Source organism: Schistocerca cancellata, chromosome 9 (genome assembly GCF_023864275.1).
Source record: "Schistocerca cancellata isolate TAMUIC-IGC-003103 chromosome 9, iqSchCanc2.1, whole genome shotgun sequence".
Lineage (NCBI taxonomy): Eukaryota > Metazoa > Arthropoda > Insecta > Orthoptera > Acrididae > Schistocerca > Schistocerca cancellata.
The window spans coordinates 173863009-173886514 of record NC_064634.1 but is presented as its reverse complement, the minus strand read 5'-3'; the positions used below and the strand labels follow the sequence as shown (position 1 = coordinate 173886514).

At 41.8% G+C, this 23506-nt stretch overlaps 1 protein-coding gene across 1 annotated transcript in view; it reads right to left on the bottom strand.

Annotated features, from left to right (window-relative positions):
• LOC126100643 (osteopetrosis-associated transmembrane protein 1) overlaps nucleotides 1–23506 on the bottom strand; it is a 94244-nt gene that overhangs the window by 13450 nt on the left and 57288 nt on the right. The window contains exon 5 of the mRNA XM_049911272.1: nucleotides 20601–20769. Within this exon, the coding sequence (XP_049767229.1) occupies nucleotides 20601–20769 (169 nt within the window). The remainder of the gene's footprint in view (nucleotides 1–20600; nucleotides 20770–23506) is intronic.

Sequence of the window (23506 nt, the reverse complement as noted above, 5' to 3'; positions counted from 1 at the left end):
GGAACTACCTACCTTCTGAAAATCATGTGTCTGCTAAATGCTGCACCTGGTGTCCGTCCACTGGGTATGTATTTAGGAAGCCGTCCAGCTACTCTACAGTCAGTTTGCAGTTTGCTGAGCAGAAAGGGGATCATCCCAGTGCAGCATCCAAGCCTTTGCTGAGTGCATCTGCCATTCACTGTCTCTCTGGGCTTTGTCTTCAACAGCTCTCAGCTCACCGCCTCACTGGACCTCATCTTCGATCCTTCCTCAACCTCACTGCATTGTATGACCACCTTCAATCCATCCTCAAGAAGCTTACTACTCTGTGCTGACTATGGCCTCAGAGACTTGGTCTATATAAGATCATCCCAGTGAAACTTTTGTGATTGACATTCAGTCAAGAACATTCCAGTGCAACATCTGAATGACTTTTAACCTGCACCAAGCAATGCAGACCGACATCCCAAGAAACTGAGTTATTGTATTCTGTTCCTTAGAATTAATCGAAGTACTACTGCTCCTTGCTACCTGGGCTCATCAATTGTGGCATGATGCACCCCCCAGTCATGAACACTACGATAGCCTTGTGCAGAAATGAAACACTGATGATAAGCAGTTCAGTCAAGAAGAGAACAGAAGATTCTGAAACACAGTGTTACAGAAGAATGTTGAAGATTAGATGGGTAGATGAGGAAGTACTGAATTGAACAGAGGAAAACATAAATTTATGATACAATTTTACTAAAAGAAGGATGAGTAGATGAGGAAGTACTGAATTGAACAGAGGAAAACATAAATTTATGATACAATTTTACTAAAAGAAGGATGTGCGTGATAGGGTGCATTCTGAGGCATCAAAGAACTGTCACTTTGGTATGAGGCAGGAGTACAATTGTAGAGAGAGATCAATTTATGAATAGAGTAAGCAGGTTCAAATGGATATATGTAACAATAGTTATTTAGATGTGATGAGGCATGCAGAGGATAGACTAGTATGGTGGGCTGAAGACCACAACTTATGGTACACATTAATTTGTCTCCCTCTTGGTAACATAATCTGCTCTGTTTACCTTATCTTTCTCCTAGCCTGTCTTCTATCGCCCACCTCTCATAGTTCAGCACAATGACTGAATTATATGCTGCTAGCTGAGTAACTGGCATTGCCTGGGTAAGTATTTATTCCAATCTTCCACTAGTCCATCTCCTCATTTTCCCATGTCTCTTCGTCTTCTCCTCCCACCTCTCTCTGCTTATCTCTTCCTCTGTCCCCTTTGTCCATTTCCTCCTCCACCTCTCTCTGTTTACCTCCTCCTTTCCCCTCATGGTCTGTTCATTCCCTGCTTCCTCCTTCTGACTTCACATTATCATGCTCACCCCAATAGGAGGCTGGTGGTTCTTACCCCCACAGTATTTCTTTCCACAATGTAACTAGTATATGTATCAAAATTGGTTGAAATTGTTCCAAGGGTTTAGGATGAGCTTTTTACCTATGGGTTTGACTGTGCGCATACATGTCAAACGTATTTCACATACATTTAAAACACGTCAGACGTATTTTACATGTACTGCACCTGTACCTCTAGCAAATTTCATCCTGCAATTTCCTTGTCACGCAGCTCAATGTTTATGAGGCCTTATCTCTTGAACTACATGCTATACAATGATGTAATCTTGCTGGTACATTCAGTGGCATACATGAATACTGTCTGCAGAATGTGCTGCAAAATACAGTTAATACTAAAGCTGCAATAAGATAGAACATCACATTACATGTGGCAATTTTACTGCATAAACAGTGAAAATGTAATAAGTGATAACTTTTTTCCTGTCATAATTTTGTTGGGTTTGTCAGCAAGGAAAGGTTCCATAAAGATCTGAAGTTATGAGTAAAGTTTGTCGAAAGTCTCTAAGGGCTCTCATTCTCAAATACTGATTGACCAAATTATGGGTGTTTGCACATTGTGGGCTACACTGCCTTTACTTTGATAGGTAGGTGGTCCTTACCCCTGCAGTGATAATTTCCAGTCGATAAGTGATTTGTGTGCCAAGTTTGGTTGAAATCTACCCACTGGTTTAGGAGGAGATGCGGAACATACTACAAAAATGGACATGTGTGTGTGTGTGTGTGTGTGTGTGTGTGTGTGTATTTTTGTTTTCCAAGTCTCCTCCTAAATGGACAGAATTCAACCAAACTTGGAACACACATTCGTTTTTGTCTGGCATCAATCACTGCTGGATTAAGATCCACCCACCTATCATAGTTCAGGAGATATGACATCACATATGAAGTTTTAATACATTTATTCTTTACTACTGAGAAACTTTTACAGTTGAGTCAACTTGAGGAAATCCTTGATACCTGGCAGTGCTTTTGGCATATTCACTGTGAAGCACACACAGCTGTGGGCAACAACAAAAGCCACCTCTTGAGATATGAAGACGTGTTGCCATAAAGATGTTTACAAAATCAGGTTTTATAAATGCAAAGAAGCTGCACCTAGCATACAGAAATTTACAGCATCATCCCACACTGAATCTAATGGAGGAGTACAAAGGCCATATAATTCTTCCTTACTGTCATCGAATATAGCACTGCCAACCGTGTAGCTAATCACTGATATCCTTCCATCTGAAATTTTAATCCTATTTCTGAGTCTTCCCTTTATTTCCTATATTAGTCCTTTGATATACAGGCTGAACAGTAGAGGAGGAAGGCTGTATCCCTCCATTATGTCCTTTTTAATCCAATCAGTGTTCTCTTGATATGCCATTCTAATTGTTTCCTCTTTATTCCTGAATGTATTGTACAAGGGTGACTCCAAAAGAAATACACACTATTTTTTTTTTAATCCATCTTTTATTCTACATGTCTGAAAGTGTTCAGTGTGTAGATACATCCTTTAGGAACAACATTTTCATTTCTCCACATAATTTCCATCCCTCTCAACTGCCTTACGCCATCTTGGAACCAGTGCCTGTATACCCGCACGGTAAAACTCTGGACCAACCAATTGGAGCCACTGTTTGGCAGTGTGCACAAGGGAGTCATCATCTTCAAACCTTGTTCCACGAAGAGAGTCTTTCAGTTTCCCAAAGATATGATAGTCACATGGAGCCAGGTCAGGACTGTAAGGCAGGTGTTTCTATGTTGTCCATCCGAGTTTTGTGATCGCTTCCATGGTTTTTTCATTGACATGTGGCCGTGCATTGTCATGCAACAGCAAAACATCCTGCTTTTACCAATGTGGTCGAACATGACTCAGTCAAGCTTGAACTTTCTTCAGTGTCGTCACATATGCGTCAGAATTTATGGTGGTTCCACTTGGCATGATGTCCACAAGCAAGAGTCCTTCAGAACTGAAAAACACCACAGCTTAACTTTTCCAGCAGAAGGTGTGGTTTTGAATTTTTTCCTTGGGTGAATTTGCATGATGCCACTCCATTGATTGCCTCTTCGTCTATGGTGAAAACTGATCGAGCCATGTCTCATCACCTATCACAATTCTTTTAAGAAATTCATCTCCACCATTCTCGTACTGTTCCAAAAGTTCGCTGCATACCGTTTTTCTTGTTTCTTTGTGAGCCACTGTCAACATCCTGGGAACCCACCTGGCACAAACCTTTTTTAGCGCCAACACTTTCAGCATTCTGCAAACACTTCCTTCGCCTATCCCAATGTGGTGTCACAATTCGTTCACTGTGATGCGTCTGTCAGCAGTCATCAATTTGTTAGCTCTCTGCACATTGACAAACTGCCTATTGGCTTCTGTCTCGGGTTCTTCGGCCGACATTCATCTAATGATTTTTCTGACGTTTCACCAACACGAGTGGCTGGCATTGTCAAAGCTTCACCCTCCATTGCCGGTGGTGAGCTGGAGCCGTGCTCGCGGCCGCAGACTATATGTACCTGGCGCGCCAACGTCCGAGGGCTTCTCCGCGGTCATTTCCGGTGCGGTTCTCCTCTTGCTACCTGTGACGGTCGTTCGCTGCAGTACGGGAAGCCAGGATCCGTTTACCTTAAGGCTTTCCTCTTTCTTGTTCAAACTGTTCGCGTGTTTTTGTATTTCTACAGATTCTCTGAACAAGCGCGTGTGATAGTGCTTCTCTACAGCCATAAGTTCCGTGTCGGCGAATTTTATTATGTGGTCTGTCTCATTCAGTGCGTGCTCTGCCACAGCCGATTTCTCCACCTGCCCCAACCTGCAATGTCGCTTATGCTCTTTGATCCTGGTGTTAATGGATCGTCCAGTCATTCCGACATAAACTTTTCCGCATGTGCATCTAAGACACTCTTTGATCATCCTTGTCAGTTTTAAAATCGTCTTTACGCCATGTTTGCGCAATATACGGCCGATTCTGTCCGTCACTCTGGGAATGTATGGCAGAAAGGCCGTACCCGACATTTCTTTTTCTGGTTCCTTACTTCGCCGAGTGTTTGGCTCCATTACACTTCTAATATAATTTGTGGAGTACCCATTGCTCCTCAGGACAGTTTCCAGGTGTTGCATTTCTCGTTTGAGGTGTTGCGGCTCACATATTCGTCCTGCTCTCATTACGAGCGTACTAATCATGCCTCTTTTCTGGCTCGAGTGGTGATTTGACAGTTTGTGCAGGTATCGGTCCGTGTGTGTCGGTTTTCAATACACGCTGTGTCCCAGGTTTTCGCCGTCCCTTGTGACCAGCTCTCTAGAAATGGCAGTTTCTTGTCCTTTTCTACTTCCATGGTAAATGTTATGTTGGCATGGAGGCTGTTGAAGTGTCTTAGGAAGTCACTGAGATGTTCTTCACCATGGCTCCACACCACGAAAGTATCATTGACGTACCTGTACCACACCTTAGGTTTGCAAGTCGCCGAGTCCAGTGCCTGTGCTTCGAATTGTTCCATGAAGAAGTTGGCTACCGCTGGACTGAGAGGACTACCCATGGCGACGCCTTCCAGCTGTTCGTAGAAATCGCCATTCCACGTGAAACAGCTCGTGGTGAGACATGCATGGAAGAGCTTTCTGATGTCTTGTGGGAAAATGGAACCGATGTGCTCCAGAGCGTCACTGAGTGGCACTTTCGTAAATAACGAAACAACATCAAAGCTGACCAGGATGTCGTTTGGTGCAAGTTTCAGTTTCTTCAGCTTCTCAATGAAATGTCCTGAGTCCTTAATGTATGTGTCAGTCTTCCCCACGTGTGGCTGGAGCACAGAGGCCAAGTGTTTTGCCAGTTTATATGTCAGTGATCCAGGAGCACTAACGATCGGTCTCAGTGGAACGTTGTTCTTATGGATCTTGGGTAATCCATACAGCCGAGATGGTAGGGCTTCTGTGTTGCGCAGGTTTCTCTGTATATCCTCGGCAGAGAAGACGCCTTGATCAATTGATTCGTATTCTGTGTGATACGCTGCGTCGGATCAGCGCTTTGTTTTCTGTACGTCGTCGGATCTAATAGGCCTCGGATCTTTTGCTCATAATCTTCGGTCTTCATTACGACGGTCGCATTCCCTTATCGGCAGGCAGTACCAATATACTCTTGTCGGCGTTGAGATTCTTGATGGCTTGTACCTCTTCTTTCTTCAGGTTGCACGCTGGTGGTTTTGCTCGGCGCAGTATCCTAGCTGTTTCAGTGTGTATTTCCTCTGCCCTTTCAGGAAGGGTCCGAATCGCTGCTTCGGTGTTGGCAATGATGTCCTCCATAGGTATAGTTCTCGGGATGATAGCGAAATTCCCTCCTATTTGAAGAACAGACACTTCCTCTTCGGTCAATTGTTGTTCAGTGAGGTTGACCACTATGTGTGACATGTCGGGAATCGCCTTGTCGGTCTGCTTCCGGCATCTTTCAAACTTTTTCTTCTGTTGGTCGGTGCAGCGCTCGAGTTCGTTCTGCATGCTCCTGTGAGTGATGCTGTCGATCTTGTCCCAGTCATCTCGATGCATTCTGCTACTTAGTTGATAGAAAATGTCCAGAAGTTCCTGATCCGTTCTTGCCAAGTCTCTCCGTGTTGTATGTATTCACTCACGAAGAAAAGCTCGTTCCATTCTGTCGTAGATACGATGTGCTTGGGCGGTGGTGAATAGTCGATTACATCTCAAGAACTTCGGTGTAGCTCATTCACCTTGGCACCGTGACAGAAAGGCGAGAGAGGACATCAGTCGCGCTTTCTTCTTCTGTCGTTGGTCAAGGCGTCGGTACAATCTGCAAATCTCCTCCCCGTGGAGGTGTAATACAAAATTGTTAAGGCTTTCGTGGCCACTTGTTGACAAACTGTCTATTGGCTTCTGTCTCGGGTTCTTCGGCCGACGTTCATGAACGTCGGCCAAAGAACCCAAGACAGAAGCCAATAGGCAGTTTGTCAACAAGTGGCCACGAAAGCCTTAACAATTTTGTGTCTCTGCACATTGTCTGGAGTGTGTGCAGTACGAGGCCTGCTGCTGCGAGGACAATCCTCAATATTGCCGTGCCCGCTTTCATCACGTAACCTGCTTGACCACCGACTAACTGCACTGTGATCAACAGCAGCATCTCCATACACCTTTTTCAACCTCTTGTGGATGTTTCCCACTGTCTCATTTTCACAGCACAGGAATTCTATGACGGCACATTGCTTCTGACGAATGTCAAGTGTAGCAGCCATCTTGAAGACATGCTGTGACGGCGTCACTCACGGGAACAGGTTGAGCTAAGTTTGAAAACAAGCAGGAAGGATATATCTACACACTGTAAAACTTTCACACATGCAGAATGAAAACTGTACTTTTACAAAAATAGTGTGCATTTCTTTTGGAGTGACTCTCATATATTATATCTCTCAAATTTATTTTTGAGGATGTCAAACATTTGGACCCCTTTGCATCATAAAACTTCTTTCTTGGTCAAAAAATAATAGGAAAAGTCTTGATTTTCACAAAGTTTGCTTCACAAAATTTGCTAACACACTGATGATTTACCACCACTAAACTATCAATTATATTTTACATTTTTTCCTGTGTATTATTTATTATTAATTTTTCTGTATATGATTCTTGTAAGCATGAGATATCAAGCTACCATGCAATAGGTCTAGTATTTATTGGCCTTACTGTCGTTGAGAGTGTTTGAGCAACATCCCTTCTGAAGTCCAGTGGTATGTATTCAGTCTCACAGACTCTGCAAACTAACTTGAATAATTGTTTGGTTACCTTTTTTTTTTGGTCATCAGTCTACTGACTGGTTTGATGCAGCCCGCCACAAATTCCTTTCCTGCGCTAACCTCTTCATCTCAGAGTAGCACTTGCAACCTACGTCCTCAATTATTTGCTTGAAGTATTCCAATCTCTGTCTTCCTCTGCAGTTTTTGCCCTCTACAGCTCCCTCTAGTACCATGGAAGTCATTCCCTCATGTCTTAGCAGATGTCCTATCATCCTGTCCCTTCTCGTTATCAGTGTTTTCCACATATTCCTTTCCTCTCCGATTCTGCATAGAACCTCCTCATTCCTTACCTCATCAGTCCACCTAATTTTCAACATTCGTCTATAGCACCACATCTCAAATGCTTCGATTCTCTTCTGTTCTGGTTTTCCCACAGTCCATGTTTCACTACCATACAATGCTGTACTCCAGACGTACATCCTCAGAAATTTCTTCCTCAAACTAAGGCCGGTATTTGATATTAGTAGACTTCTCTTGGCCAGAAATGCCTTTTTTGCCATAGTGAGTCTGCTTTTGATGTACTCCTTGCTCCGTCCGTCATTGGTTATTTTACTGCCTAGGTAGTAGAATTCCTTAACTTCATTGACTTCGTGACCATCAATCCTGACGCTAAGTTTCTCGCTGTTCTCATTTCTACTACTTCTCATTACCTTCGTCTTTCTCCGATTTACTCTCAAACCATACTGTGTACTCATTAGACTGTTCATTCCGTTCAGCAGATCATTTAATTCTTCTTCACTTTCACTCAGAATAGCAATGTCATCAACGAATCGTATCATCGATATCCTTTCACCTTGTATTTTAATTCCACTCCTGAACCTTTCTTTTATTTCCATCATTGCTTCCTCGATGTACAGATTGAAGAGTAGGGGCAAAAGGCCACAGCCTTGTCTTACACCCTTCATAATACGAGCACTTCGTTCTTGATCGTCCACTCTTATTATTCCCTCTTGGTTGTTGTACATATTGTATATGACCCGTCTCTCCCTATAGCTTACCCCTACTTTTTTCAGAATCTTGAACAGCTTGCACCATTTTATATTGTTGAATGTTTTTTCCAGGTCGACAAATCCTATGAAAGTGTCTTGATTTTTCTTTAGCCTTGCTTCCATTATTAGCCGTAACGTCAGAATTGCCTCTCTCGTCCCTTTACTTTTCCTAAAGCCAAACTGATCGTCACCTAGTGCATTCTCAATTTTCTTTTCCATTCTTCTGTATATTATTCTTGTAAGCAGCTTCAATGCATGAGCTGTTAAGCTGATTGTGCGATAATTCTCGCAATTGTCAGCTCTTTGGTTACCACTTGCCCCAAAAAATTCTAAAAATTTCACAGCTGAGGTCCAAATCTAATACCTGATCCCCTGTGTCCTACAAAATGTGACCCATTTCTTCTTCTAACAAGTTAGCAGGCAGTTCCTTGCTCTTACAGAAACCCTCAAAATACTCTTACACTTTTCCACTCACTTCTCTGCATATGACAGTGGAATTTATTTTGCATTCTTAACATAGACATCATTGCTTTTTAATCCTACAGAAGTGAATTGAATTTTCTGTATGCTGAATATGCATATCCAACAACAATACCTTTTTCAATTTTTCTCAGATATGTTTTGCTGCAATTTCACATTGGCTTCCTTCTTCTAATATGAGGGTCACTCCAAAAGAAATGCATTCTATTTTTGTAAAAACATGGTTTTCATTCTGCATGTGTGAAAGTTTTACAATGTGTAGATACATCCTTCCCGCTTGTTTTCAAACTTCGTTCAACCTATTCCTGTGAGTGGCGCTGTCACAGCATGTCTTCAAGATGGTTGCTACACTTGACGTTCGTCAGAAGCAACGTGCTGTCATAGAATTCCTGTGCTGTGAAACAGAGACAGTGGGAAACATCCACAAGAGGTTGAAAAAGGTGTATGGAGATGCTGCTGTCGATCCCTAACAGTTAGTGCACCTGACACATAGTCAGCTGCCTGAGTAGCAGTCTCTGATATGCAGTGCGCATCTGACCTATTTAGGGGACCCTACAGTGCTCAACCTTATGGTGCAAGTCCAGGAAGTTGTATCATAGCTTGCCACAGGACTTTCGAAGTGTATGGTTCAGTCCTTCCACTCGACTCAAAACCAAGGGGCCACGATCAGTTCTGGGGAGATTGCTCCAAATTGTGAGCTTCACTGAAACTCCAAGCACAAGGTTGGTCTTCTCAATCTTCTCTGCCACTCAATAGAGTGACACGAGAATGACCTCAGAGCCCAGACAACAGGCATCATTTGTTTCAACATGCGGCACAATCTGCAGCTGATTGCACCTTGTTCTCTCAATGGCTGCTGGAATAATGTCTTCAACATGCTGAATGAGGCCCCCCAGGCATACACACTGAGTGCACCTAGTGTCCTTTCCTGTCCCTTGCTGCCATTTCCCTAAGGGGTACCTTAATTCGTCATACATCTGAACTGCTGATGATTAATAGATCCATACCCTTTTGCATCTGCCTCCTCCTGACACCGGACAAAATAGGTTTCCCAAAATGAGTGAAATGAGTCCCACTGGCTCAGCTTCAGAGTCAATGAAAGACAGCACTCAAACTTGTTGGATAGGGAGATCAATACAACACCCTGGGTCCTTTCTGGTCCCTGTCCACCATAGATCTACACCTGACATGTCACTCGCAGTCAAGTGGACGGGTAATGACAGATTCTGTACTTTCTGCAGAGGAGACAGGAAAGGATAGTATTTGAGGTATTCTTGTACTGGTATCACACAGGTGCATTAATGACTCTCGGGAGCTCTTCCAAAACACCAATTTGCAGCAGCTGCCTATTATTTAACAGTAGTCAGAGCGATTTCCAGCTTATTACAAACATCAAGCAACTTGTTCTGTGTTTGAGAACAGCATTCATAGTGGGCTGCATTTTGGCCGGTGCAATGTACTACAATGCAGTGAAAACTTTCAATTAAACCTGTTGAGCTAAAAAGTTGCTAATTTCCTATAAGAATTCAAGCAGATGCACAAAAGAAGATCTCTATTAAGGCAACATGAAAACCTGTGGTAAAAAGTAACAGTGTGCGAAAATGTTTTGATATTAATTACAGTTGTTAGCAAACTCGAAAACAGAGTTAATTTATGACAAATGCAGGTAATATATAGGGCATCTCACAGTGATGGGACCAGGCTTTGAGCAGGTATTGTGCTCTACTTATTAATTATCCTTATCCTAGACAGAAAAACTTCCATAAATCAGTTATTTGGACCCTACCATAACATTAATAGCTTGTTTGCAATCTAACCTGCTAGCAGGACTGAACAATCTTTTTGTTCTGGTTTTTATGCAGAGCTTTCGAGAATGTCACATAGCCAAGATTTTCTCATTCTGTGGTGCAATGCTTCCCTAGGTAATGCATTCATCAGACCATCAAACAGGACTACTACACCAACTAAGGGCATTGCAGGTGTATAAAACAGCATATCATTACAAAATTCCTAATTCATCTATTAAGTAAGTCTGATGAGGATCTCAATTAGTAGGAAGTCAAGTACAGGATTAGAAATGGCTGATAATCAAATTTTCACTGACTTTAATAAATGGTTTGAAGCTAATTCATTGCCATTAAACTTTCACTATACGCAATGCAGTACCTGTAAGAGATACCTTCCGGCATGTGTAAAATATATGAAGACAATCAGATCAAAGAGGTTGACAGTGTTAAATTTCTTGGACTACAAATCGATAATAAATTCAGTTGGGAAGAGGATACCACAGAATTGCTGAAGCGCCTAAAAAAGTCTATTTGTAGTGAGAATGGCGTCATCTACATCTACATCTACATCCATACTCCGCAAGCCACCTGACGGTGTGTGGCGGAGGGTACCTTCAGTACCTTTATCGGTTCTCCCTTCTATTCCAGTCTCGTATTGTTCGTGGAAAGAAGGATTGTCGGTATGCTTCTGTGTGGGCTCTAATCTCTCTGATTTTATCCTCATGGTCTCTTTGTGAGATATACGCAGGAGGGAGCAATATACTGCTTGACTCTTCGGTGAAGGTATGTTCTCGAAACTTTAACAAAAGTCCGTACCGAGCTACTGAGCGTCTCTCCTGCAGAGTCTTCCACTGGAGTTTATCTATCATCTCCGTAACGCTTTCGCGATTAGTAAATGATCCTGTAACGAAGCGCGCTGCTCTCCGTTGGATCTTCTCTATCTCTTCTATCAACCCTATCTGGTATGGATCCCACACTGCTGAGCAGTATTCAAGCAGTGAGTGAACAAGCATACTGTAACCTACTTCCTTAATTTTCGGATTGCATTTCCTTAGGATTCTGCCAATGAATCTCAGTCTGGCATCTGCTTTACCAACGATCAACTTTATATGATAATTCCATTTTAAATCACTCCTAATGCGTACTCCCAGATAATTTATGGAATTAACTGCTTCCAGCTGCTGACCTGCTATTTTGTTGCTAAATGATAAGGGATCTATCTATCTGTGTATTCGCAGCACATTACACTTGTCTACATTGAGATTCAATTGCCATTCCCTGCACCATGCATCAATTTGCTGCAGATCTGCCTGCATTTCAGTACAATTTTCCATTGTTACAACCTCTCGATACACCACAGCATCATCTGCAAAAAGCCTCAGTGAACTACCGATGTCATCCACAAGGTCATTTATGTATATTGAGAATAGCAATGGTCCTATGACACTCCCCTGCGGCACACCTTAAATCACTCTTACTTCGGAAGACTTCTCTCCATTGAGAATGACATGCTGCATTCTGTTATCTAGGAACTCTTCTATCCAATCACATAATTGGTCTGATAGTCCATATGCTCTTACTTTGTTCATTAAACGACTGTGGGGAACTGTATCGAATGCCTTGTGGAAGTCAAGAAACACGGCATCTACCTGGGAACCCGTGTCTATGGCCCTCTGAGTCTCGTGGACAAATAGCGCGAGCTGGGTTTCACACGACAGTCTTTTTCGAAACCCATACTGACTCCTACAGAGTAGATTTCTAGTCTCCAGAAAAGTAATTATACTCTAACATAATACGTGTTCCAAAATTCTACAACTGATCGACGTTAGAGATATAGGTCTATAGTTCTGCACATCTGTTCAACGTCCCTTCTTGAAAACGGGGATGACCTGTGCCCTTTTCCAATCCTTTGGAACACTACGCTCTTCTAGAGACCTACGGTACACCGCTGCAAGAAGGGGGGCAAGTTCCTTCGTGTACTCTGTGTAAAATTGAACTGGTATCCCATCAGGTCCAGAGGCCTTTCCTCTTTTGAGCGATTTTAATTGTTTCTCTATCCCTCTGTCGTCTATTTCGATATCTACCATTTTGTCATCTTTGCGACAATCTAGAGAAGGAACTACAGTGCAATCTTCCTCTGTGAAGCAGCTTTGGAAAAAGACATTTAGTATTTCGGCCTATAGTCTGTCATCCTCTGTTTCAGTACCATTTTGGTCACAGAGTGTCTGGACATTTTGTTTTGATCCACCTACCGCTTTGACATAAGACCAACATTTCTTAGGATTTTCTGTCAAGTCAGTACATAGAACTTTACTTTCAAATTCATTGAACACCTCTCACATAGTCCTCCTCACACTACATTTCGCTTCGCATAATTTTTGTTTGTCTGCAAGGCTTTGGCTATGTTTATGTTTGCTGTGAAGTTCCCTTTGCTTCCGCAGCAATTTTCTAACTCGGTTGTTGTACCACAGTGGCTCTTTTCCATCTCCTACGATCTTGCTTGGCACATACTCATCTAACGCATACTGTACGATGGTTTTGAACCTTGTCCACTGATCCTCAACACTATCTGTACTTGAGACAAAACTTTTGTGTTGAGCCGTCAGGTACTCTGTAATCTGCTTTTTGTCACTTTTGCTGAACAGAAAAATCTTCCTACATTTTTTAATATTCCTATTTATGGCTGAAATCATCGATGCAGTAACCGCTTTACGATCGCTGATTCCCTGTTCTGCGTTAACTGTTTCAATTAGTTCGGGTCTGTTTGTCACCAGAAGGTCTAATATGTTATCGCCATGAGTCGGTTCTCTGTTTAACTGCTCAAGGTAGTTTTCAGATAAAGCACTTAAAAAAATTTCACTGGATTCTTTATCCCTGCCACCCGTTATGAATGTTTGAGTCTCCCAGTCTATATCCGGCAAATTAAAATCTCCACCCAGAACTAAAACATGGTGGGGAAATCTACTCAAAATATTTTCCAAATTATCCTTCAGGTGCTCAGCCGCAACAGCTGCTGAGCCAGGGGGCCTATAGAGACATCCAATTACCACATCTGAGCCTGCTTTAACCGTGACCTTCACCCAAATTATTTCACATTTCGGATCTCCGTCAATTTCCGTCGATACTATTGCACTTCTTATCGCTATAAACACGCCTCCCCCTTCACTGTCCAGCCTGTCTCTGTGGTATACATTCCAATCTGAGTTTAGGATTTCATTACTGTATACGTATGGTTTCAGCCAACTTTCTGTCCCTAGTACTATATGGCCATTGTGACTGTTTATTAATGAGAGCAGTTCTGGGACCTTTCTATAGACGCTCCTGCAGTTTACTATTAGCACATTAATATTGTTATTCCCTGTTGCATTTTGCCTACTCCTACCTTGCCGCGTCTCAGGAGGCATCTTGTCGGGCCTAGGGAGGGAATTCTCTAACCTAAAAAACCCACATGTGCACTCCACACGTACTCCACTACCCTTGTAGCCACTTCCGGCGTATAGTGCACGCCTGACCTATGCAGGGGGACCCTACATTTCTCCACCCGATAGCGCAGGTCAGGAAATTTGCACCCCAGATCTCCACAGAATCATCTGAGCCTCTGGTTTAAGCCTTCTACTCGGCTCCAAACCAGAGGACCGCGATCGGTTCTGGGAACGATACTACAAATAGTTAGCTCAGATTCCACCCTGCGAGCGAGGCTTTCCACCTTCACCAATTCTGCCAACCGCCTGTACGAACTGAGGATGACCTCTGAACCCAGATGGCAGGAGTCATTGGTGCCGACATGAGCAACAATTTGCAGTTGGGTGCACCCAGTGCTCTCTATTGCCACCGGCAGGGCCTCCTCCACATCTCAGATGAGATCCCCCGGCAAGCAGACAGAGTGAATACAGGCCTTCTTCCCCGACCTTTCTGCTATTCCCTAAGGGGCTCCATCACCCGCCTAACGTTGGAGCTCCCAATAACCAATAACCCCTCCCCCCGTGTGCCTGCTCGGACCTTGCTGAAGGAGCGGCCACATGTCCACTCACAGGCAGAGCGGGCGATGCCACACGGCCAGCCTCCACATTGACCCTCCGCAGATGTAGGAGATATAAATACAAAAAACACTTGCATATTTTTCTTGCTTTCATTTTATTATGTCATATGGGATCATCTTCTGGGGTAAATCATCAAACCGAGCAAAAGATTTTAGCGTGCAAAAGCACGTAATAAGAATCATTAGTGGTGTATATTCAAGAACATCGTGTAGAAACCTGTACAAGGAACTTTGTGTTCTAACCACTGCTTCTAGTATATTTATTCCTTAATTAAATAATTTTGTTGCAAGAAAGTCTCTGTTTCCAACCAATAACTGAATACATAGTCTCAACACTAGCAATAAGAGCAATCTACATAAATACCTAAAATACTTAACTTGGTCTGAAAAAGAGGTCAAAAATTTAGGACACACATTTTCAATAAACTGCCAGCAATCATTAAAAACTTCATTTCAAACAAAGTACGGTTTAAACAGAGTTTGAAAGAATTTTTGAAAGGCAACTCCTCCTACTTCATAATGAATATCTTAACAGGGACTGTTAGACCAGCTTAAATAAAATGAGTGTTAGATTTCAGTTTTGACAGCATGTGGTCACAACAGTCAAGACTAGGAATTTTGTGTCTGATAAATTTATTAAAAAGTGTATAATAATCTTTCATTCTGACAGTGCATTAATTCCGTAAATATTAGCAGTTCCAGTTTACTGTAATGTATTTATCTATTTTGACAAAACCTGACAAATGATCAGGGCAGTGAGTATTATATTCAAATGTTTTTTATGTTTTTTAGTTATACTTTCTGACATGTTCCACACCCAAGAGAATCATCTCATTTTTGGATCTATGGAATGAAAACTGAGTCTAATGTACTAGGAAGCTCCATAGTCAAGTTTTGGTCTGATTAATTTTAGGTATGTTAATTCCTTTGTGTCTTTGTAGCTACCTATTAATGTTTATTTGGTTCGTTGACTGAGAGACTAATTGATTGGGATGGAGGGGGGGGGGGGGGGGGGCAGCCAAGGGACCAAACAATGAGTTCATCAGCCCTTTGAGCCAAGACTGGTGCATCTGGAAGTAGAGATGTCCACTGAGGAAGTTTTCTGATTTACTCAGGAGATTTGTAACAGTAAAAGAAAGAGGCTACAAATATAAAGGACATCTTTTGTACCATCAAAAATAAAAGCAACATGAAGGAAATAGGAAAGTCAGCAGGTGGGCATCCCCGGGGCTCGGTATGTGGCAAGAAATATCCCATCCACAGCTGTCCCATCCTTGATCCATTGCAATCATGAGTGCCAACTACTCAACAAAGTGAGACAAACAGAACTGAAAATTCTGTGTGGCAGAAAGGAGGCAAACTGAAACTAAAAGTGATTAAAACAGAGTAAAAGAATGATGAAAGAGTAGCCTGGTCAAGGAAGTCAGGTCTGGGATTCCTCAGACCTAGCATACAGTGGGAGATGGCCCATCTCCAACCACCCTGTCCTTGCTCCGGAGGTAGGTTAAAACCTTACAAAGTGAGGATAAAAACCACTTTCATGGAACAAACTTAGATCCAGTACAACCACCCTTGAATTGTCCGCCGATATTACGAGCAATGGATCCTTGAGTCCGTTTTAGCGTGGAGGACCACCAAGATATGAGCTACAGTCTGTAAGGTTCCACAACCACAAGTGGGGGGGTGACACATTATACAAAAGAAAACTAGCAGTTAACCTGGTATGATCACCCATGAGAAGCAGAAGGAAGAGCGTGACACTGCAACAGTCATCTCAATTGTACAGAGTTTATTAAATGGGACAGTAGCCCAGAGACCAAAGGGTGACAAGAATCACATTAGTCAACAGGCTGGAAACTGCACACTGAGTCAGTACATATTAAAACACGGTCAAGGGAGGCTTGTTTAATACAATGGAGGGCTCTGGTAACGGCTGTCATCTCTGATGTAAATACACTACATGTTCCTGACAACAAATGGTGTTCCACACAGGAGGAGATGTAAATGCATATCCCATCTGATCCACAGTTTTAAGATTCGTTGGTGTAAAAGATGGTAGCACTCTATTACTCTTAAAGAACTGGACATTATGGACACGAGATCAGGGACAACCAAGTCTTTATGACCTTGGACAAGATTGGTCCTAATCTCTGGCCTGAGCACCATCTAGAAGTGTGCAAGAAAACATGAGGAGCAAAGTTCAGGAAGGTGAGATAGAGATCTCACAAGAGGGAAGTGAGGCACATTTCAATTGGTAATCCCATCCAAGGGTGTGAATCAGAAACACAACACCCCTCATATGTAAATAAAATCAAATACATGGGATGATCATGCAATTATCAAATGGTGATTGTATATGAGATCAAGATCTGATACCATTACATCAGAAGAGGAAAGATCACCACTTTGGCAAGAAGCTTGTCTACAGGGTTAGTCCGAAAGGCAGACACACACCCCGATGATGAACTGAGAACAGTTTCAAAGCTGACGAAGCCATGAAGCCAATAACCTGGCAATCATAGTCCAGTCGGGATGAAACCACATCTCAGAAAATACATATAAGAGTAGCATGATTTGCTACAGTAAGATTTCACATGCAGCTAGTCTTCAGGTGATGAACACGAGGCAGCAAAGAAAGCTTTTTATCAAAAAGGAGGCACAATAAATGGGACTGTGGTGTAACAGTAGGTGCTGCGACCTATGTAGAATTCCAGGTCAGGATGTACTGTGGTACAACGGCAGAAATGTATGATTCGCATTTTGTAAGAGAGAATTTGAAACCATGGGAAACAGCCCATGCACAGGGCCACCAGATGGCCATTGGAGCTAATTTTCAGCAGAGGCTACCGATTGGGAGTTGTACCAAATACAAAAGTTGTTGATACATAATGCAGGAGTGCCCAGTGGCCCAATACAGGTCACTAGCCCACTGATGCCAATGAGAAAAGAGTGACACCCAACACAGATCCCTGTGGGATGCCATTCTCTTGGCCCTGTAGGGAGCTATGTAAAGTGCTGATTCTAACCCAGAACAACTGGTGGGATAAAAACTCATAAACAAAAATTGGTACGGGTCCTCAAACATCACAGTCATTTAGGGTGAGTAAAATGTGCTGATGTCAAGGTGTTGTAAGCCTTATGCAGGTCAAGAAAGACTGCGACAAGATGTTGGCATTTAGAAAAAGTCTGGTGGTCTGCTGTTTCCAGTCCAAGCAGATGGTCAGTTGTGGATCATCCCTCCCGGAAAGCACACTGATAGGGAACAAAAGGCCCTGAGATTCAAGAACTCAGCATAATCTGGAGGCAACCATCCTTTCAGGCAGCTTACAGAGTATGTTGGTCAGGCTAATCGACCAGTAACTATTAAGAGACACTGGGATCCTGCCTGGCTTAAGGATTGGAACAAATATTCTATACTGCCATTGCAAGGGCAAAACACCTTGGAACCAAAGAAAGATGAAGACCCTCAGAAAATTTTGTCTTTGGAGAACATTTAGGCATTGAATCATCTGATTTTGAATTGAATCAGGGCACGCGGACTGTGTTGTGGGATGTGGCAACAGCCTGATGCAGTTCCCAATTACTGAACAATTCATTATAGGATTAAGCTTGGTGCAGAATGAAACATAAGGGAACATCTTCAACTTGCTGCTTCTGCAGTAGAAAGGTAGTCAGATGGAAGAGGACACTGATTCTGTCACAAAGTGAATCAGTACAAAGACCACATCGTAGAACAAGACCCAGAACAGTTGTTGAACAGTGACAACCCGTAAGACCAGAGGGCTTGGCCCCACATCTGAGGTGACAAGGCATACGATCCCAGGGAGAAGACATGGCAGTCCTAGCATTGCTTCTTACTGTGACTGATTAGGTAGTGAGTCTTAGCATTTTTCCGGGTAGCATCTGCCTCCTTGTTACTACTGCTGATATGGCTGACAGCCACACTTCAAGTAGTCAGAAGTGTGAAAATGTACTGCCCATACCCAACTCAACTGTACATGTGCGAGCCCACTGGCAAATGCTCTAACGAACTTAATCTGAACAGCTGTGATGTCACTCTCATCGGCAGCACTTTATTTTTATGAAGTATTCCATAGTCTTCATCCTAAAGCCTTTGACACATTTCGTAGTTTATCAGTTCTTGCCAACCAAATAACAAAAATTTAACTGAAGACTGAAACAATGAAAAATTCCCTGAATTCTAAAAAAAATTCTGGGTTTTTCCCAGTTTTCTCCTGTACAAAAAAATTCCCAAGTTTTTCCTGGATTTCCCAGAGTGTATACACCCGGGTTGCAGGGCTCGTCAGAAATCCCGAGCAGATATTTCAATGTCTTTGATCCATTATGGCACTGGCCAATGTAGAGGGGGAGCAGGTATCTGTAGAAAGGGGAATAACAATTGCAGCGGTGTAGATGATGGCATCTGACACACATTGCACAATCTCATCAATACAATAAGACAGATGCAGTGAATGTAACACCAGAGGCATACAAGGGGAGTTGGTCCTGTGAAATGCCCAATGTGTTAGACAGTCTGTCTTGCGGTGGCAAAGAAATGACATCATCACCAGAAAGCAGTCACTGTCACAAGGTCATCATATAGTGAGCAATGAAGTGAAGCCATAGGGTTAGGAGGAGAGATTGTTAGCTGAAAAGATGTCATGGGTGGCACTGAAGCAGGTGGGAGAACCATAATTAAGGAAGCACAGATCATGGTCTGTGAGAAGTTGCTCAATTAGAAGGCTCCCACCAGATGAACTGGTACTTGGTACTCTCCCACAGGTGGTTGTGCACAATGCAGTCCCCAAGCAGGAGAAAACAGGTAAATGGGAGGGAGGCAGGGAGTAGAAGTTGAACTGATGGAGTCAATTCAACAAAAATAAGTGACCTGTGTGAATGTAAGTAAACAATGCAAATGGCAATCGCTGAGGTTGTTTGCACTCGCACCGCTGTTGCCTCCAAAAAGGTACACAGGGAAATCCACTCACTGACAATACCTGTACGAACCCAAGTACAGATCCCTCCAGATGCTTTCTTGGGATCAGCATGGTCCCGATAGAGCACGCGACAGCCATGGAATGTTGGATAATGGTCATCTGTGAAATGCATTTCTTGGAGAGCAATGCAAACCACAGAAGAAGAGGAAACAAGATAGTGCTCTGGCAGGGAACAGTAGTACCCATTCCATTCTACTGAATGGTCATGTGCCTGGAGGCCATGTCAGGTGTGAAGGGGTTAAGAGAACCAGTCACACAGCAAGACTGTCACCAATGGGGATGGAATTGTGTCCACAAACACAGCTCTGAATTAGGTGCAAAGAAAGAAAGATGCAAAAAGTGGCACATAGGTCATACTGTGCAACATTCCCTGCACAATCTCTGCACTTGTGTAAAATTTGGAAAAGGAGTAGCATAGCAAGTCAGACCCAACAAGAGGACCACATAGTTATGAATGAAAGTTGCAGAATGCTGGAAGGGAAGAAAATGAGTGACCAAATCACAAACCAGATCCCAGCACCACTGCCACCAAGAAGACATCCAATGGAAAGGCAGTGAGGAAAAAAAAAAAACAAAGCAGAAGGGCAGACTTCAGCATAATCAAAGTTTCTCATATAGTTCCTGTTTATTATGCTTCTAACATAGTCAGCATAATCGAAGTTTCTCACTACTGCAACACTCAGTTATTTGCATTGTTCACCACCAATGGAGTACAGGTATTTTCCTTGTTAACTGAACAATTTATTTTTGGCATTAATTTTCATTGTATCATCTAGCAACCATTTCCACAATGTGTTGAGATCAAGTTGTAGTGTTAACTTGTCATTACTATAGGAAATCTATTTCTAAATAAAACAGTTTCAGTATTCAAGGTTGACAATGCCAAATTAAGTAAACTACAATGAGTAAAATGAGAATAAAACTGGAGACTACAACTGTGAAGTCCCTACAGAAGAATTGAAGTTGATTATCATAAATCATGATACATAGTAATTTTGTTACAGCAATGTTCTGTGGATGTATTTCAGTATATGCAGATTGTTGATGTACATTGAAGTAGGTCAAGTCACACATTTTCAAAGAATGTACAAAAGTTACAAATACATGTATTCGAAATTACATTGTTTGGTATCAGTTCAAGATACTTACGAACAAGTAGTTTGTGTTCTGTCTTCCTAACCAGAGACCGCAAAGATGTGTAAAATATTACAGGTATTATTGCCATAAGTGTAAACAGACACACCAGATACACATCAACTGAATGATTCTTTCTATCACAACCCAGTCTTCCACTCCAGAAGGAACGTGTTCTGTTCATCTGTATAATTAACAGAAAGATTGAGGAATTAATATAGAATTATTTCAAAAATAAACTTTATATAATATAACCCCAACTAACTTTTCACTCATTAAAGATATTTTCAATCTGCTTCCATCTACATGTATAGTGGTCAAGGGATCACAAAACAAAGATGAATAAGTTTTTACAGCTTCGTTAATCACTGAGGTGTAGACACCACTTATTTATTTTTTATGGACCTATGATATTATTCTATGCCAGAATAGCAACTATAGAGACAAGCTCAGTATTATCATCCTTTTGTACTGCATGCCATGTTTCAACTGTTTGAATGGTGTGTCACGTGGAAGTTTACTCCATTCTCTACTCTCTGTCAAGATTGGTATGGACACCTTACATAATTTGCGTCAGTATTGCTATTTTCCACCAAGAGAAGTGTGAATTTCCAATTTAATGTACAGTGATTTGGAAGTAACTTAAAAATTTTGTGGTTTATATAAGGTGCCTCAGGGGGAATGGTCAATGTTCAGAGATATGACTGGAACAGTCATTCAAAGCAAAAGCCTGGTAAACATGGGCTCTAAAATCCATACTGCAAAGAACTATCAGCATTTGTTCAATGGAAGAGATACGTTTCACAGTAGTGAATATGAACAAATGCCCATAGCTCTAGAGGTATTCACTTTAGAGTTCATGTTTACTGGACTTTTTTTTTCTCCTTTTGGTCCATACTACCAGCTCTCAAAATACGGAAAGCAACAAGACTGCAATAAAAGATATTCATTTCACAGTTTTGAACGCTGAAGAATTGTTCATAGGTCTTAAGGTACACACATCATAACTCGTGTTCATTGCACGTTTTTGCTTCAAATGATTGTTTCTGCCATATCCTTGAACACTGACCATTCCTCTTCAGATACCTTGTACAAAAATGTAGTAATGACTACTGCTTAAATGTTGATTCAAAAAAGTATGGCATAGATTAATTTATACTTAAAAGGGCATATGAAACACTGTGAAATATGAGAAAATGCTAGTAATCTTATGTTACGGATCAAAATGATGTGACCAAAAACTGTATGAAATGAGCCATTTAAGGGGAGCTGGATTTCATGGTCCGTAGTTAGCACTAGTATTTGAAATTTAGTAACTCAAAAACTGAAGAGACATTAAAATGAAACTTTAACCAAATTAGTATATTGTGACCTCTACGTGAAAAAAAAAAATTTAAATCTGGGGACTACGTATCAAGAGTGAATTATTGATTTTCATCTTATGTACTGAATTATGTGTAGTTTTCGTGTTAGCTACACTGTACTTCCACACTACTCACAATAAAATGCTAAAACAAATTTTATTCTTTTAATTATTTTTGAAACAGTAAACCAGGATTGTTTTGTATATTTTTAAGAAATATTTTTTAGAAGTCAATTTTTTCCTAATAATTTAAGGACAGATGACACGCTCGAACTTAAAATATTAAATACATTTTTGAATAATGTGGTTCACTGTGTAAGCAAGCACTAGATTATTATTCATGCATTTTTTTAAAGAGGTAATGACACACAAGCATACAAAAATGTTGATTACGGGAAACAAACTAAAGATCTGAATGTCATTTCTTCTCAATGACAACATGTCAAAACTTTTCACCTCCAAAATTTTGTTGATTCCAAGTGTCCTTTTCATCGTCTTTAGTTTTCTTTCTTTTCTTTGTTATTCTGACCTCTGTCATGCTTTTAACAGCTGTTTCAACTTCAGCCTGTCCACTCATACCACCCCACTTTTCATGTTGTCTTCAGTTTTCGTGCCTACTCTGTTCATGGTTTTTAATCTGCTTGTTACTCCAACATGAAAACATATTATGGTGTCCATCACACCAATCTGAAAAGCTGACTGCCCAAATAACTGTTTCTGGCACGCATTCCCAAATGCAACAACTGAAGCTTTCATTTGGAGTGTATGTTTTGCCATGTAAACATTTTTCCATGTGTTAAGCATCTGAAAGATCTCAACATCTTGGCTTCAGTTCTACCATAACAGTTTCTGGCATGGGGTGTTTTGTGTATGATTTATCCATTATACTTGCACCACGAAGTGTTTCCTTTAGGGCAGAGGACTTACTATGGGTGCTCATCAGTGGATATTCTGTAACACAGAGTTGCCCAAATTGCTTCTCTCATCTCATTAACAGTCCTGCATGGGACTAAGTCAAGCAAGGAAGGTGGTTTGTTGTGTTGAGGAGGACCAGATGAAGTGAATGGGGAAGGTGTTGAGGTTCTGGAGAAATGTAGACAGCAAGTCCTCGTCCTCAGTCCAGATCATAAAAATGTACTCTATGAATCTGAAAAAGGTGGGGGTTTGGGATGCTGAATGGTTAGAAAGGATTCCTCCTGATGGCCAATGACAAGGTCACCATGAGATGGTGGCCTGCGGCTGCCCATCGCTGTACCACAGGTTTTTTTGTACTTAATGCCTTCAAAGGAAAAGTAATTGTGGGTAAGGATTTTAGTTTGGTCATGGCAAGCAGGAAGGAGGATATAAGATCAGAATCAGTTGGGCATTGGGAATGGTAGTGTTCAACAACAGCAAGGCCATGGGCAATGGCGATGTTAATGTAGAGGGAGGTGGCTTCAATAGTGATAAACAGGACAGAGGGTAGTAAAGGAACAGGCACTATGGAGAGTTAGTCGAGGAAAAGTCTGGTGTCTTTTAAGTAGAAGAGTAGATTATGGGTAACGGGCTGAAGGTGTTG